Raw genomic sequence first — 17,779 nt, forward strand, 5'->3', positions numbered from 1 at the left:
CAGTTGGCCAACATTTCTATAAATCCTTTGTTTTTATTGGTCTTCAGTAAGATTCTAATTTTCTGATAGGATGAATTTGAGATTTTCATTTGTTGTCATTTGTAATCATCAAAATTAAACGAAATAAACATTTGAAATATATGAGTTTGTATGTAATGTACGAATATAATATACAAGTTTCACTTTTTAAATGGAATTACTGAAATCAATCTACTTTTTCATGATATTCTAATTTTATGACCAGCACCTGTACTCGATTTGACTGCTCATCACCACAAAGCCACACCCCGAAGGTTCAGGCTAGTCTCGAAAGTGCTGCCTCCCTATCTGGGCTGTTTTCTGGGGTAGAATTTCTCCCCCGGGGCGTCTCTGTTTAGCCCTAGCTTTCAGCAGCTGAAACGTAGCGAGCTAAGGAAAAGCCCCTCGAAAAACAACCATGGTTCCTGGAAAAGGTTCCTGCGGTCGTTTAGGGGCAAGTTTAATTCAAAACTCAGAACAGACTATTAATCAGATTATCTTTATTTTTTATTTTTTTGCAACCCAGGCAACTCATTTGTCTGAGCTAACTGGCTGTTCTTCCAGAAAACCCTGTTTTACACTCAAACACAATCACACAAACCTTTCAGATGGTCAGCAGCACTGCTCTCTTTTACAGCTTTAATAGCTTCTGAATACACCCAGAGGGGTAGTTTAGGATTAAATGTCTTGCTGAAAGAGCACCTCGCTGTTATAAACCTCTTTCATTGTGGGAAATTTTAATGAAAGCTAGGTTCTGACATCCCTGGAACTGCTGGGTGGTGCGTGCAACCTTCAATGCTGCTGACGGGTCGAACAAGACTCAAGGTTGCCACAACATCGGAACGTCTTTTCTATTTTTCCTCACAAAGGAAGCAATCGTTCGAGTTTCTTGTCCTAAGACAACAGCTTTCCAACTTGTGGAAAAGAGCAGAGGAGGTAATGAAAGTCACCGGGTGAATCAGTGAAATGGAAACTAGATTTAAAAACAGACACTTTGTTTTATTCCTCTACCTTCAGTCCAGTTTGGGTTTTTTGTCTGAGGTCTTGAAATGCGTCACAGAGAAAATGGACTTTTCGTTCATTTTGCTGAAGCCTTTTGCTTCCTGTGAGAGAACAGTTTAATGAAAGGGGTTTTTTGGATGGTTAGTTTTAACACATTAATGTATTATGTTTCCAGACCTACTTTGTTCTGAATACTCTACCTTTACGTCACCAGTTGGTCATTATTGAGCTATTATTTTACAATGCTTTTCTGTTTTTTCTTTCTCTCTTTCCATGTTTGCCCTTCTTTTCTCTTATGTCCTTCCTTCTGTCTTTGTCCTTCTTTCTCCCACCTTTCATCCTTTTTTTAGCTCATGTCTTCCAGTCCTTCTTTCTTCCATTCATAATATCTATTCTCCTCTTTTACTGTCATTTTTTTAGTCTTCTTCTTTGGTTTTTTGGCTTATGGTTTTTCTTTATTTTTCTAGTCAACATACATCTAGTCAGCTTTGAGCTATTTCTACCATCATTTTAAAGGATAAAAGAAATATTTAACAAAGTCATTCTTGATAATGACTGGGTAAAAGCTGATACACTATAACACAAATTCAGAATCAAGAAACAAAATGTCTTCAAGAATCAGAAACAAACTATTTGCCTTTGGAGGTAGAAGAACTTCCTGTAAACGTGAAAAGAAAATTCCATTTGAGACACACCACAGGGGCTAAATATGAATACTTCAATATTGTTTGAGCACAAAAAAAAGGACAGGAGGTAAAAAAGCGACATGAAAATCTTGCACATTGTTGCCTCAGTTTAAAGTAAACAGGGTGACAGTCAGTCTAATGATAAGGTTTCATCACTTTCCCCCAGGCAAAATTAATGACGACTGTTTTGTAGAGAAAATAAATCCCAGATGAAATTGTTTTTAACATAAATGCAATGCTACATTTACTCTTTAACATCTGAGGGTTTATGAAGCCATTATGAAACAAAAAAAAAGGGTTTCCGGTTTCAAAGAAGCTCGAGCAGAAATTTAGGGAAACATTTAGACATTTGAGGAGGAAACAATAGGGAACAGAGGCTGGAAAGGGCTGAGATCTTTACAAGGAATAAAAACTTCACAAAATGTTGTGGAGAACAATGATCACCCCGAACACAGGGGTTTGTGTCTCGTCTCTCTGGTACTTTAGCCTGCTTTGACCAGCTAATTTCCACAATATCTTTGGGTTAAAAAGGCCTTTTTTTAATTCTCGTTTGGTAAGTGCAAATAGCTTGGACAGTCAAAGGCCTTTCTGAAGCCAAAAAAAACAAACCAAGGTGAGCCGAATCTAAATGACATGCATTAAAACACTTTCTGATATATCCAGGGAGGTACAAACATGAAACACTGACGGAAGTGTTGCACAGTTCAGCTCCACTACAACTTCGCTTTAATTAATGAGCACATTTCAAGCTCAAAATGCTCAATATGTTTTACAAAGCAAATGAAAACTTATTAAAAAATATACAAGGAAATGAAACAGCGCAAACGACTATAAAAAACTATTACAGGAATTTACAAATATCAATGAAATATAATTGAAAAGCTGTGAGTGCAAAAGGGCAAAACTAAAACAAAAAAGATGTTCAAAAAAAGGTTAAATAAATAAGTGAGGACTCTTTTGAAGAAATAAAAAAGCAGTAAGCTGACCATCGGTTCGTATGTAAACTGATAACACGTTCTCTGATTTGTTGGTGATATCCTACAGATCAGTACATCTTTACTTTTATTTGGGATGCAATATTTTGTCAACTAAACAGACACTAAGTTTAACCAGGCGGTAAAATCCAACACTTACTAAAAGCAGTCATAACAAGAGCAAAAAGAATTGCCTTATTTCTGAAAAAGGGCTTCAGTGTGAATCTGGGCTTTTCCCTTCACAATGATAAAATGTTTTCCTGTATCAATACAACTGATGCTACAATAATTTAAACCCATGTGCACAGGGGGCACAAGTTTCGATGTAATCATAACTGAAACCTTTTAATAACGGGGGCAAATCTGTCAAAAACAACTTTGGTTCAGACACAAACAGCTTGAAGCCTGCGAGATAAGATTCTCTTGTGACTTCGCTCTTGTGACAACCTGTTTTGAAAGGGAAGCCACGGGGTATCCATTTTTCTAACTCTCATCCATTTCACATCACGAAAAACCAGCAATGCGGAGATGAAAAAAGCAAGCTGGGTCTGAACCATCCCACATTTAATAGGAAGATTCATGTAAATAAACGTGACAGTTTGAATAGCTTCCAGAGGAAACTGGTTTTCGAAAGTGTACCGATATTTTCACAATATTTAAGCAACTTTGCAGAGATGGAAAAGACAGAAGAAGCAGCAAGATAAAAAGGAGAGAATGATGTACAGGAGAAGAATAAAGTGAGGGAAAAAAATACAAACATCAAATAAAGATGAAAAACAGGGCTAATATCAAAGGGCAGAAAAGGGAGCCTGTAGGAGGATAAAAGTGAGGAGCTCTGGGAGCGAGAAAAAGGGAGAACAAGACTAAAATAAAAGGAGAGAGTAATACAGCGTCTATACTCACCACAATCATTTCTGATGGCTCCAAAGTGAAACATTCACAGCCTCGCCTGCCCCCCAACTGCCTGCCAAAACTGTGGAGAGCCCACACAAAAAAAAAAAATATATCAGCATAAAACAAAAACAAGGCAGGGATGAGACGATTTGCTCACAATGACAGCAGCAACAGATGCATTTAATCCCGCTCGCCCACCCACAGACGAACACCAACATCACTGTCCCTTAAATTACAATAATTGCTCAAATCATTACTCTGGGCCAGCAGTAAATGGAACATGATCCTGAGCTTGTGCAGACCATACATGTGCTGAATGTCTTTCACTACAGGAGAAGTAACATCTGGTCAGGATGAAGTCAATCTATTCTTAAATGGAAACAAGTGTTCAAGGGTTTCTGTTCAACAACTAAAGAGCAAAAACTAGAATATTGTTTTCTTAGCCATCACTATACATTATATCTTAGCACATAAAGTACAACTTGGGGGAGATGACAGCTGTGTAGAATTATTTTTGCGTTACACCAGGTGGAGGCTGCTTGGTTAACATTTCAGTACATTCAAGCCCTACTGACCTACTGGCCTTTTACATTTTGAACTTCTTTTGATTTAACAAAGCAGTTTAAATACACACTCAGAAATGAAATAAAAGCATTGATTAAGAAGATTAATTAAGTTTGAGTGTTAACTTCCAGCTTATGTTGTGCTACCCCAGCCTGAAAGGGAAAATAAAATGATTGCGTGTCCATCACAACAAATCTGCTAATGTACGTTAAGTTTATCATGCAGCTGGCCACCTTATGCAGTTAGTAATATTTAGGGCTAGATGTGAATAGTTGTGGGAACCTAACATGTAGGAAGAGAACCTAAAAGGGGAAAGTTCTGTGCTTTGATGGAAAAAAAACAAAGATGACTCAAGGTACATCCAGCCCTGCTCACATCTACTTTATAAAAATATAATCTGTACAATATTTTTATGTTCAATTTAGCATTCTGAATCAAATTTATATCCTTTGAAAACACAGTATTTTACACTTCAAACACGGTTAACAATTATGAGGCTGCATGACAGGTTGGTTGGATACCGGCACACTACAGTATTTACTGTGTAATAAGTCTATGATGAACAGTAGGGTTTCCCCTTGCCATCATTCAGAGCTATATATGCATGCTGACTCAACTGTGCTTTCACTGTCTGTCTTAAGATGATGTTTCTAAGCTTTTTCAGTAACAGGAAGTGAATCATAAGGTTGGAATACATATTTCCTCCAACTAGAGTTCATACTATCAGTCAAAAAAAGAGGTAAAATCAAGGTATCTTGCATTTTGTTTGAGCTGTTCAGAGTCTCATCCTGAGACTTGTAGACTCAAACAAACTGGACGCCTTTCTAAGAATGTGTCTATTCGCATGTGATGGGTGTCTGGAAGCACGTAAAGAGGGGAAAATGTTCAATGTTCAAAATCTCAAAGTCAAAAGAAGCATTTTGAATGGGTTAGAAGTTTCTGGCATTTCTTGACGTGCCTTTGAAAAATCCCCCCAACCGCTCACGGTGAGCGCCAGTGTTTATGAATTCAGCAATTACTCATGTCTCTGTGGTTTCCATGCCCCGTGTAGAAAGTGTGTAGGGATCCTCTGTCTGAACAGCTCCATTTGGGGTGTGTGGTGAATCCTGAAAACAGACTGGGCTGCCAACATGTCTTGATCCCTTTGGCGAGTAAAAGTGGTGATTCAGCAATGTTTAAGGGCTGCAGCAGCAGCTGGTTTTAATCACAGAAACGTGATGGTTTGGGAGAATTTCAACTTTCATTTCTCCTTTCTGATCAAGTCAACAGTGTTAGAGTACCTCTTTTTACATTTTTGTTTTCTTTTCTCACCCCCACATATCCCTTTCCATCCATCTTCAAGTCATCTTTCTGCTTTTTCCACTTTTTTGTCCATACTGTGCCATGTTTTTATAATTGTTCCCTTTATGCTTCCCGCTGCTTCTTTCTCTTTTTATCCTTAATCCTCTTCTACCACCCTGTCTTTAACGCACATAAATCCCTCTAAATGTTGTAATAGTCTTTTTCTCTGTTTTGTCTTCTGCTTTCTTAAGCATCTCCAGTCCACTAAACCTCTCACTTTTTGTATGCTATTTGATTTGTTTTCTTTCATTTTCTCCACATCTCATTTTACAGTCTCTTTCATCCCGTCTTTCTGTCCTCTTACTGCTGGTTACTTCCTGAGTGAGGAAAAAAAAAACAACTTTTATCTTGTTTTGAATTGCAGCTTCATATTGGCGCAGACGTTACTCAACATCAGCCTTTTGATTTAGGGTTTCTGATGCAAGTCTGTCTTCATAATGGGTCCTGATGATAGAAACAATGATGAAAGTCCTCTTTGCACTTTCCTGAATCGGAGAGGCTGTTTGTCTTCTGACTGATTTTCCAGGAAATGGTAAAAAGTGGTGACGATGATGCAATAGTCAAAGCCTTGGTGAGGCCCATTCAATGAGGAATAAATCCATATCCTCTGGACCTAAAAAAAGATGGCGATGTTCTTGCTGGAAACTTATTTCCCAGCAGCTGAACTTGAGGATGCAAAATTAAGTATGCAGAGATTATATTGTTGCTCTATTATCACAATATGTCTTAACCTTAAGATTAAACATTTTTGGATCAACTGATCCCTGCTAAAGGTATTGCTGTGGATCTTTTTAAAGTCAATTATTATTGTTTTTAAATAAAACCCTTTAATTCTTTTATGACATTTAAAACACTGGCAGAAACAGAGGGGGTAGACATGGGGTGTCAGCCACAAACATTCATTCGTTTTTTATATATTTTACCAAAAGCTGTATTTATCATGTGATGCTATCTTGTGGAATTCTTGAGGAATTCAGCTGTTTCTTGCCTTGCCTTCAGTGAGGTCACATGCCTGAGTCAGCTGCAGAAAACATTCCTAAAAGAGCAAAGGGTTTCCTGGCATCTGCTGATGACCCCTCAGGGGGCAAGATGCTTGCTGACACAGAGGCTTGGATAAGAGACCTGCCAGTCGAAACTCCCCAAATTTCTCCAGATTGCAGAAGTGTTTTCTTTTAAACATTTAAGATGTTAGGTTAGAACATCTCAACCTTTTTAGAGCCTATAGTGAGTAAATAAATACAACTGTATTAATATTTTAAAAAAGTAACGCAGTCTGTTTGACTCGGAGCTCTCTGAGCCCTCAGCCTGGAGGTCAGCCCGACTCTGACAGATCTCTCTACACTTCACTGAGGCGAGACGCCTGGACTCTGTCAGACCTGCACAAAGCCTGCCAACCCTGTTTATTCACTCTGTCCATGTGTCTGTACGCAGGGCGGCGAGACTCCGTCAGAGAAGCAATGATAAAATAGTTTGCCAATAAAACCAGAATCAGGTTTCTGTACGAACCATGTGTGTTTGCTCCATTATTTCTTGGTTTTCGTGAGTTGTCGCATGCCCACAACAGCAGAAAAATCCACAAACTCCATTAAACTCTTAGTGACAAATGCCGTGTTTCGTGGTTGTACGGCCTGACTGAAGTGAAGTGTGACACCTGTCTGTCCTCAGCTGGTCTGAAGACAAATCTCTAAAACCACAACAAGGCCTTTAGCCTGTAGTTCCACAAGACAAATGAAGGTTGAAAGTTTTAGAAAAATCACAAAATAAACATACTGATAAGGAGACTCACATAGAATCACCGCTTCACTTAACAAAGTTATTTTCCAAGTTCACCGTTATGAACAATCACTGCTGGGGTTGAGGCATTCCTGCACCACAGTTCTTTGGAAGCTGCTGTTTCATAAAGTGTGGAAAAAATACTTCCTTCTATTGTTTTATTGTGATTATGCTGCAGAAAACCTTTTGTACCCCAACTGATTAGTCAAAGACACACCTCAGCTATCAAAAATAAGACAATCTGAAATGATAAATTTGTGTTCAAGACAACAATATGTTTCAGCTAAAACCACTAAAAGATGTTTTAAAAAAACTACTATTATTTAGTATTGCCACATAATACATTCTAAACCTAAACATTATTAGAATTTTTAATAAATAACATTTGGTATGCCCAACAGCTCTTCCAGTAATGCTTGTTTAGATGAAGCTTTAATTAGTCATTATATTAATAATTAAACTCTCTTTTGATACATTAGTGAAGGTTTGCTTGTGCTGGATTCCAGCAGATTTTTTCCCCCCTCTTTTCTTGAAGAAACAAGTTGTTGGCAGGAGGAAGAACAGGTTCAGCCTTGGTCCAGTGACAGCTGCAGCACCCTGAGCAATAAACCATGTCGGCCAGCAAGTAACCACGGCCACACACATACACACTATGGAAATACCATCAACAATCCAAAGAGCACCAAACATCACAGCAATCCTATTAAAATAATAAAATACACAGAATGTAGTTAAAAAAATGCATAAAAATAAACCTGTATACTTTTATCTCTTGAAGAGAACTGTGACAGAGAGACGCAGTAACCCTGGAATTTTAACTATACAACTAAAAGATGCACATTTAAGCAAATTCTAAGCTATCATATAAGGAATTTAAAAACATTTAAAAACTCTGTTTACTTGGTGGTACTTTTTGCACAAAAAGGGATCTCTCTTTCCTGGATTACTTAAATATTGAAGTTATATGACTGATCACAAAACAGTTTTTGATTCTGGCACTCATAAAATGATAACCCCAACGTACTTTTGGTACCTTTGTACATTATTTCTCAGAGGATTGTTTCCAACTAGGGACCAAGAGTTCCATCGCTTCTACCCCCACCATCTGGTGATGAACTGCAGCTTAGTTAATTTGCACACATTAAAATGAACATCTCAGAGACACATTTTCTATTATCTTAAAACTTCTATAATCTTAATACCTTTATAAGAGTTTTGTTTCAGAATTAGCTGACATCTAGCATTTAGGGAACGAACACCACAATGATTACATACAAAACAAATAAATAAAAAAAAACAGAAAAATCTAACCTTGGCGTGTCTAAAACGACTGAAATGGTTATTTTATTTTGTTTAGTTTAGAGTATATTGTATAAAAAACATTTCACAGCTCACTTCCACACAGTTTGGTCACCACAGGGTTGGCTTTAATTTGTCGTGTTGCAGTAAAGGTTGGGGCGAGGTTTAATTCTTCAACTCGTTATTCGACATAGTTCTCCTGCATATTTGGTTTGGTTTCATTGAGTGAATAAGGGAGCAACATTTTTTTCCTGCTGGGCTATTATCAGCAAAACATGCCACAGGTAAACAAACTGCATTCTTTAAAATCTTGTAGTTTTTGTTTTTATTGTTTTTACACTACAGCACATTGTACACCTTGTTGTAGATGGTGTACTAGTTGGACTAAAAAAACAAAGTTAACTGCTTTATTGAAAACTAAAGTTTTTGTCAATTTGGCTGCCATGTCTTCATTGTAGTAATAAGCTAAAATGTAAAAGAAAACCACAAACCAAAGTCCAGCACACACACTTCCACTTCTCAGAGTATTTTAACACTTGAATGTCTAACAATAACAGAGCTGACTCGCACACACGTATTAAACAAGGTAGGAGGGCTGAACAGAGCACCAATACACACAAAAACTGCCAGACAGACGGCAAAGAATGATGTAGTGGTTCATTTCACCAACAGACCCCCATCAACAGCTGCTTCTCAATACCGCAAATCAAGGCATCCTCAAAGCCTAAAGAGAGATAACCAGTCGACACATGACCGAACCTACATTCATTGCTCAAATCTGGAGATTATCTCACAATAATCTTCACTTGTATGTGGAGCAGCAAGTTCCAGCAAAACCAAAAGATTTAGATAAAGAGTTAACAGGTTTGTTTGGGCTGTGGGGCTTTAAGTACATGAAAAGACAAATTATTGGTAAACACGCTAGAAAATATATCTTTATTCTTATATCTAGATTTTGTGCGCTTAACTTTTATTCACTATGCCGCATTATATCCATGAATCCAGGAAAAAAAGGTTTCAGAAGATGCATTTAAATACACTGAACAGGAAACATTCTTTCGATAATAATTGCCTCTAATTCCCTTTTATCACTGCATCGTCAATCATTAACAACATCAGCTATCATCTAAACACCAGCTAGATGATATTTTGCCCTTCAGATGTGTTTAATCCGGGCTGTAATGCAAAAAGAAAAAAGAGCAGATAAAGAAGAACAGCAAACAGAAGTCTGTGCTGTGTTTTTAGTGTTAAGAGGCCCAGCGGTTTTAAGTTATCCTGCCACAGTGCCGCAGGGAGTTCCTGGCTTTCCAGTTGTTTAAACGAAGGCAGGCAGGAAATGAAACATACTGGAGCGAGGACCGCATAAAGAAAAAGCGAGGGAGTTTTAAAAGAAAAAAGAAAAAAATCTCGACTGGTAACATCAGCAGCGATTTCCTAAGCCAGACAGAAATAGAAAAGTAAAAAAAAACTTTACTAACCAGGAACAGCAATACTGTTGATCCACGTCTTTGAACTCCTTCTGATATGAAGCATATTAATCCACAATGAGGAGGAAAAGTTTATCTTTCAAATAATCCAGACTCAGAACTGAGCATATTTGTTTAGTTGTCCAAAGGGAGCAAGAAAGACATTTCATCAGAAAGCAGAACTAGCTGACTGTCAAGCTTTTAGTTTGTCTTTCACAGAGGAAGGAGTGAGTTCTCGCTCTGTTCACTTCTGTCTGTCTGTCCGTTGGCTCCAACAAGGTGTGTGTTTGTCTCTGTGTGTGTGTGGAGTATGCTCATTTCCTGCCTGGATGTGCTTGTGGGCTCCAGGCGGGCAGGCTGCTCAGGAACACATGGCCACCCCCTGCTCTGCCAGGGGTTCCGCATTCCTCACACACACACTCACCACTCCCTCTGTTAGCTCCCCCTGTGACCCTTTCCAAGCCCCATGCTGCTACTAGCACTCCAACCTACAAACACACACACACCGCCCTCTGGTCTTTTGCAGGGTGCAACTTTCCCCCACCCTTACTCAGTTATCAACTGACCCAAAAGACTAAACTTGTGAATGACACACACATAAACATGCACACACACACAGAGTCCTAACTGCCCTGAGGTTATTGATTCAGGGCCAACTAGTCCCTGCTGCTGTCGTTCAGTTGGTGCTGTGTGATCCAGTTCTTTTCATCATTCAACATGAAAATAGAGAAATAAGAAAGAAAGAAAAATCCTAGCAACAACCAAAAGGCAGTAACTGTTGCCATTAGTCTCATTTCCACTCATTCTGGGGACATTTTTCTTGGAAGGAACTTTCAGAGAAGAGGAAGTCCCCACATGCATGGTCACACTTGCTTGTTTTGCAATGTCCAGCAGCATCACTTTTATGATTTTCGACTAATGCAGAAATATTCAAACTATTTGTGTCAACTGTTCTTCTTCTTCTTCTTTCGGCTGTTCCGTTTTCAGGGATCGCCGCCGCGAGTCGTCCTCCTCCATCTGACTCTGTCTTCTGCGTCCTCTGTCCTCACTCCAGCTACCTCCGTGTCTTCTCTAAATGCATCCATATATCTCCTCTTTGGCCTTCCTCTTGCTTGCAATCAATTATTAAACTTTGCTAAAAGACCAGCTTATTTAGTTTTTCAACAGTATTTTTTTTTCTTTCGAGCAACACGTTACTATAAATGTCAAACAGAGAGGAAACTGTTTATTAACAACATTAGGCTTTTTTTTTTACTATAACACTGACAAAGTGAGGTTTTGAGCACTCTCAAATAGTCCGATTTTGTGACTAAGATGACAAAAAGTTGAAGGAGTGTACAATGCCTCCATTGTCTCGGTGATTGCTCATAGCATCGGGATGGAAATGAGGCGGAAATTGGTGCGTCTACCAGGCTGTCAAGTTTATTTCCCCAGTGATTGGAGATGGGGCCATTAAATTTACCGTAACAACTGCAAAGTGATTGGACTCAGGACTGATACCAGACTGCAACCTTTACAACTAAAAACAAAAAGTGAGGTTTTCTTATCCTGTTGGATTTTGTCTGACTAATATTTTAGTCCCTCTCAGATTGCAAAGGACCTTTAGAAAACAAGAAAAAAACCCTGTAATTTCTTTATTGTTCAGTTTCATTTGGTGGAATTATAATCCAAACACAAAAATTAATATATTTTTTATTCCTATTTATAAAGAAATACAACATTTTAACTTTAAAGTTTAAAGTAACTTCTGTTGAGATCTGCAGGGATTTGTTTAAAAAGACTTTTTTTAACAGTGTTTTCCTCAACAGCATTTTATGACTGTCAGGAATTAAAATGATTGTTTTTGATGGCCGTCTGAGCACTGAGTAAGACCATACTTTAGCCATTATCCCTAATTTGTGACCAATTTATGTGTCTCATAGCAAGCCAGAGCGTTAAGCGTCTGTTCTTTAAGACACTATTAAACAGAAGGTATCGGCCTCGTTCTTTCACTTGTTTTGGCACGAGTCGGTTCTGTTTCAGTCCAACTATAACAACAGAGAAGGAGAAACACAGATTTGAGCCCCAGCTTCAGGTAACTGCTGTCACAAGTTCTCATTAAATCAAACTACGTGTTTAAACAGGTGCAACGTGTCAGTGTGAGGCATTTTAAGTACTTCTTGGCTCTCTGCTCTGATATTTTGTTATAAGTTTATCAAATCAAAAACTACTGTTGATGTCCAATAGAATCAAAGCGCAGCACATCTCTCCAGGGGCGCCTATCAGGAATATTATTGCCTCTTGCCAGTTTTTCTTTTCAGAAGTCAAATACCAGAGGTGGGATATCAGGAGGAAGGAGGTCTGCACTGAATATGGGGGGTGATGGTGTAACCATGGTGCTTTAAATGGAGCCCTATACACTCAACTAAAACGAACTAATGATGCTACATGAACACAAAGTAAAGACATCAGACAATAACCAGAAAAGATCTGCAATCTTTATACTTTTCCAGCACAGAAAAGGGTGGCGGTATGAACTAGGTTAAAAAAATAAAAAGCTTTTTTTTTTTTTTTTTTTTTTTGGGGGGGGGGCTTTCTTGTCAGTTGTTTACCATTTTTCACTCCGCTGAAAAACTGTTGGCCGACTCAAACAGTGGTCACGTCGTGTTTCAGAAACCTCAAGACGTAGAGACCATTAGCAGTATAAATTACAAACTGCAAAACACACTTCGTCTTTCAGATGTGCAGAGAAAACTACAGAGTATAAAAACCATGACATCTCATAATTTAAAAACAAAACACAAACTATTAACCATGACAGTGTGATCTATCTAACAGTCTTTCAACCTCAAGTATGAGCAAGGCTTCTTTATGATTTGTCCAGCTGATGATTCTACAATCAAGTCAAACAATTCCTTGATAATGAGCAGATTACCTCATTCTTGTAATGGATTTTTTTTTTTTAAACTCCCCTACTTCATTCCAGGCTGGGACGGATACATTTTGCCAATGAAACTCAAATCTACCAACACAGGCAATAAAAAGTACTGACAAAAGAATGAAAAGACTTACTTCTAAACTTTTATGTCACTATTTTATAAGAAAATACAAGAATCTACTGATGAACAACCCAACTGAGTCAGAACAACACAACCACATTAAAAATGTAATATTTACGTTTGTAAAAATTAAACCACATATAACATATTAGGTCCAAACTATTAAAGGAAGTGGATGGGGTTCACCGTTTTACTTTTGAAACTAAAGATTCAAAAACAAAAAAGTCAAGATTTACAAAGATAGTCCAGTGATAGTTTCCTATCTTTCTGAATTGTTAAAGAATAGATGGATGTGAGAGAAATCTGTTCTGTGCAGCTCATTGTGAACTTACAGGTGTGTGTGTGTGTGTGTGTGTGTGTGTGTGTGTGTGTGTGTGTGTGTGTGGAGCCGTTTCCTCACACACTAATAAAACCTGTCTTTTCATACCTTACAGCTCTGAGACACGCTGTCTCCCTTATCACCTTACAGATGAGCACAAACACACTCACATCACGCACACACACGCATACACACACACACACAGCATATTCCATCAGACAAGGTGCCTAGATAGTGCAGCTTCATGTGTCATGTCAGATAAATCCAGCTTCTCTCACTATATGACATCTTTAAAGCCTCACACTGTCATGATGTCAATCTCCTGTTTTGTGTGTGTGTGAGTGTGTGAGTGTGTGTGTGTGTGTGTGTGTGTGTGTGTGTGTTGGTACATACCAGCATCTGGCCAAGTGCATGTGCCCATTGATTAAAACCGATCCTGAGAGCAGAATGTACCAACAGGTAGCAACGTTGTCTGGACTGGAAAAGACAGAAGCAATTATTGAAGATCGTGTTGCAGAAAAACTGACAGTTTGCTGTGTTTCAAAAGTGTACCCAATGTAAACGTTAACACTTTTATTTATTTATTTTAATTTTTTTAACATGATTGGATGATTGGACTCCCCCTACGCCTCTGGTTGTTGGGCTGTTTGAAGGTGCTGATTTTATTTTTATTTTGTAAAGCCTAATCTTCAAACATACATCTTAAATTAAACAATTGCCATTTTCAAAAGGTACAAAAAAGCTCAGTAAAATAATACTTTTATTTTGCACATTTATGGCTTAAATTCACACATAAAACACAATAAGTGAAGGATGAGGGAAAGAAGTCATTAACTATCTCATTATTCAACTCAGGTAATAGGAAACGCTACTATTTTTGACACCTTCTGCCACTTTTTATGAGTCCAAGTTGTTCTCAGGGTACAAAAAATGCAGTTCTCCCAGAAAACTTGAACTTTATTTTAGGTGGTTATCTCCTCTGCATTATGTTAAAAGTTTCTGCGCTTAGTTTATGCAAGGATGAACATTTGAGCTATGCCTTTTGCTAAAGCTCCATAAAAGCAGAAAAGTGAAATTTCTAAAAACAATAAATAACAATAATTATAGGAGGTGCAGCTGCACATTGGATACCAAGCCATGCATTTTGCATTACCATAAATTTACTCCTAAAAGCTTTTGCACTACAGAACCATACTGTGATGTGCAATCCCTGTAAAGAATGCAGAATATATTAACGCTGTGCAGCCACACTACAAAAGGATGAAATGACTACGGCTGAAAATGTCACATTGTTTTCCATTAACGCCACAAACAACACAGAATTCCTATATTTAGTTATAAAAGCATGTTTTATGTGACTACACACAGTGTTTCTGATTTATTCATTAATCCCAAACATCACTCGAGTTAATATTGTACTTAACTGAGTGAATAAATCAGCTGCTTGTAAAGAAATGGAGTGAGAAAAAAAGATCTTATTGGTTCAAGTAAACCATCCAAAAACAAGCAGGCTATCACAGAAAGAAAAGACTAAATATCTTCAAATAATGATTCGGCACATAATAGGTTGAGCATAATTTTAAGACTTTGATTTATCATTTTGGAAAGTTGTTATTTTAGGCATATTTTGAAGTAAAGTGACAAAACAGTGGAAGTTGGCTTTATTGTTTATTATTTTGATATTAAAAAAAAGAGATTCAGAAAAACAAACAGGCTATTTTACAATAAACCCTCCCCAAAAAAGTATATTTTGTATGTCTACACTTTACATAAAAGCAAACAGAATAGGGTAATATTAAAGATTCTAAGCTCTAGAACCATCTTCTTCTTTCAGCTGTTCCCTTTTCAGGGGTCTCCACAGCGAGTCCTCGTCTTCCATCTAACTGTCTTCTGTGTCCTCTGTCCTCACTCCAGCTACCTCCATGTCCTCCACCTGCATCCAGATATCTCCTCTTTGACCTTCATCTCCTTAACACCAAACCTGCCCATCACTTCCTCATCCCCTCCGTTTGCCTCACCAACATGTCCATTCAGAGGAATATTACAAGAAATAGTTTTTACAGTTGTAATGTAAAGTAATTAGGAAAATTACCACCTAATTGCATGAAAAACAACAAAAAACAGTTTGACTGTTAAGCCTATTTACATCTGTGCCACTTTGAAAAAATTTGGCAGCTTTTTTGCTTGACATCATTATTAATTTATGAAATATGTTCTAAAAAAACAGAAATCCTGCTCGACATAACTGTGTTTATAAGCGAACAGAAAGAAGTTTCTTATAGTTTTGTTAGACTTAATTTAAGCTTTGACTTTGATTGCTTTCATCTGCTGTCTGTTTAACGTTTCTGACCGTAACTGAGGACTAACTGAACATGGCAGCTGCTTTGGTCTGCGTTAGGGTACTTAAAACTTACCTCCGGTAGAGACGCAGAACAGTATGTTACAGATGGAGGGTGTGTGGGTGTTTATTTGACAATAAATTAAACTGCGGAGTGTCTAATGTGACTCTAGCAAGCATGGTAAGGCATCAACAACACGCAGAGCTTCTGTGTCGTCCTTTCATTTATCTCTGTCCTCCCTTCATCGCTGACATTTCCTCCACCTCTCAGCTGCCCTCATCCCTCTTCCACCGGCTCATTTCTCATATCGCCTCCCTTCTTGACATTGCTATCCTTTCCTCCTCCTTCCCCTGTAGCCTATTCACGTCTTGTTTTCTCTCCTCCTCTGCTTTCAGTCCTAACATTTTAATAAAAACCTCCCTATATAACCTTTAATCTATTACCTCTCTGTTTTAGCCTGCCGTTCATCCCTCGCTCAGACAAGTTTCTCCTCCAGTTTCGCTCGATTTATGACGCTGAACTGACTTCTTTGTAAATGACCACTTGATTCATTCATCTCCAGCGTTTAATCTCGTCCCACAACAGAATGTCAGCTGTGAGGGCAGGGAGGGCTATTAGCTGCAAGCTGCGTTCATCCAAACAACTGTGCATTCAAACTAAGTCAGTTTGAGAAAACCCACAGTTTTAACAGGTTAACTAAGGTTAATGCAGAGGACTGTGTGATACAGAACAGAAGTTATGCAGCATGAGAGCGTGTACTTACTGAAACAGGATGCGGTTAGCCTCATGTCTCTCATACCTGACTGAGGTACACATCGACCTGAGACAGAAAGAGAAAGATGTTAGGTTTTTTTTTTGTGTTGTTGTTGTTTTTTTAGAGGGGGTGGGGTGGCTCAAAAGCATCAGAACATTTCCCGCTCTTGCAAACCCATCACGGATTCATCCTTTTTTCCTCCCAGGAGACACCGAGCTAAGAGGACACCTTTACTGCCTGTCAGCTTGGCATAGCAAGATGAATTTCTGCCCTTTGTTTTGAATACAGCTCTTTTTCAAAGTCCGATTTGTAACCAGTTTTTGTCCAGGGTGTATTAAAAACGATGTCATTAGAAAATCAGCTTAAGAAATACTCGACGGATAAGAAACTGAACAACAGGAGGTTAAAGATGAAGGTCTGCGATGAATATTAAAGGATGTTATCTATGCTTGGAGACATTAAAAGGACTCACCTTAACTGATGATCCCTGAGGTGAGACAGGACGTCCATGTGATAGAGGTGGCAGTAGATGAAGTGCAGGTCCTGGAAACCACAAACATAATTCCGTTATTAGTAAAATAAATAAATAAAATACAACCATAACGTACATTTTCAACATCTTTACAAATCAAAACGCTTTAAAAAAAGATTAGCTCTTTATTAAAAGTGAGGGGAACGTCTCTGCGTGGTGTAAATCACATCAAATGCTGCAATCTGACAGCCACTTGGCCTGTGTCAAACGCTGACTATCAAGTTGACGCGCTCAAAGCAGACGGACGGGCACACCACTTATGTACTCGTGACAGCGGCGGGATGCGCACACAGGCGAGTACCCACCCACAGCTTTAAAATAGCACACTATCAGAGCCAGCTGTCAAAATATTTAGGGGACAACAGATTGTATGCGAAGGGAACAGCTTTATAAGCACGCGTAGCAATCCGACAAACAGGCTGCAGGACATCTACTTTTAACAGGTGGACTGCACAGGAAATACACACACATGTACCATCAAAGTCAGAAAGCAGGTTAAAGAAGCAGAATCGGTGTTCAAAAAAGCCACATGTTTTTGTTTACTATTATCATTTTTACAGTTATAGCAAATACCTAAGAGTAGAAAGAAATTCAAACTAAATGATTCTCAGGATTTGGTCCACAGAGGAGCACTGCTCCCCTCTATGTGATCCATTTTGTGTGTTTTTGCACTTTGTCACATTATTTACTCCAAAGATTTTTGGTGTCTGAAATGTCTGATTAACCATCTAGGGCAAAAGTGGCACAGTGTGAAAATCCACACTATAGCTGTTGCTTACA

The 17,779-nt window shown here is 38.3% G+C and overlaps 1 protein-coding gene across 3 annotated transcripts in view; it reads right to left on the minus strand.

Annotated features, from left to right (window-relative positions):
• Positions 1-17,779, minus strand: part of rapgef6 (Rap guanine nucleotide exchange factor (GEF) 6) — a 119,956-nt gene that overhangs the window by 78,157 nt on the left and 24,020 nt on the right. For 2 of the 3 annotated variants that reach the window (XM_017419895.3, XM_037979090.1), the window contains 4 exons: positions 16,940-17,010; positions 16,477-16,533; positions 13,768-13,851; positions 3,584-3,653 (listed from right to left, as the gene is read on the minus strand). In XM_017419895.3, the coding sequence (XP_017275384.1) occupies positions 3,584-3,653; positions 13,768-13,851; positions 16,477-16,533; positions 16,940-17,010 (282 nt within the window). Of the gene's footprint in view, positions 1-3,583; positions 3,654-10,029; positions 10,337-13,767; positions 13,852-16,476; positions 16,534-16,939; positions 17,011-17,779 lie in introns of those variants that run through there. The other variant, XM_017419902.3, reaches the window with a different exon arrangement.

The sequence above is a fragment of the Kryptolebias marmoratus genome, linkage group LG13 (assembly GCF_001649575.2).
Source record: "Kryptolebias marmoratus isolate JLee-2015 linkage group LG13, ASM164957v2, whole genome shotgun sequence".
NCBI classification, from domain to species: domain Eukaryota; kingdom Metazoa; phylum Chordata; class Actinopteri; order Cyprinodontiformes; family Rivulidae; genus Kryptolebias; species Kryptolebias marmoratus.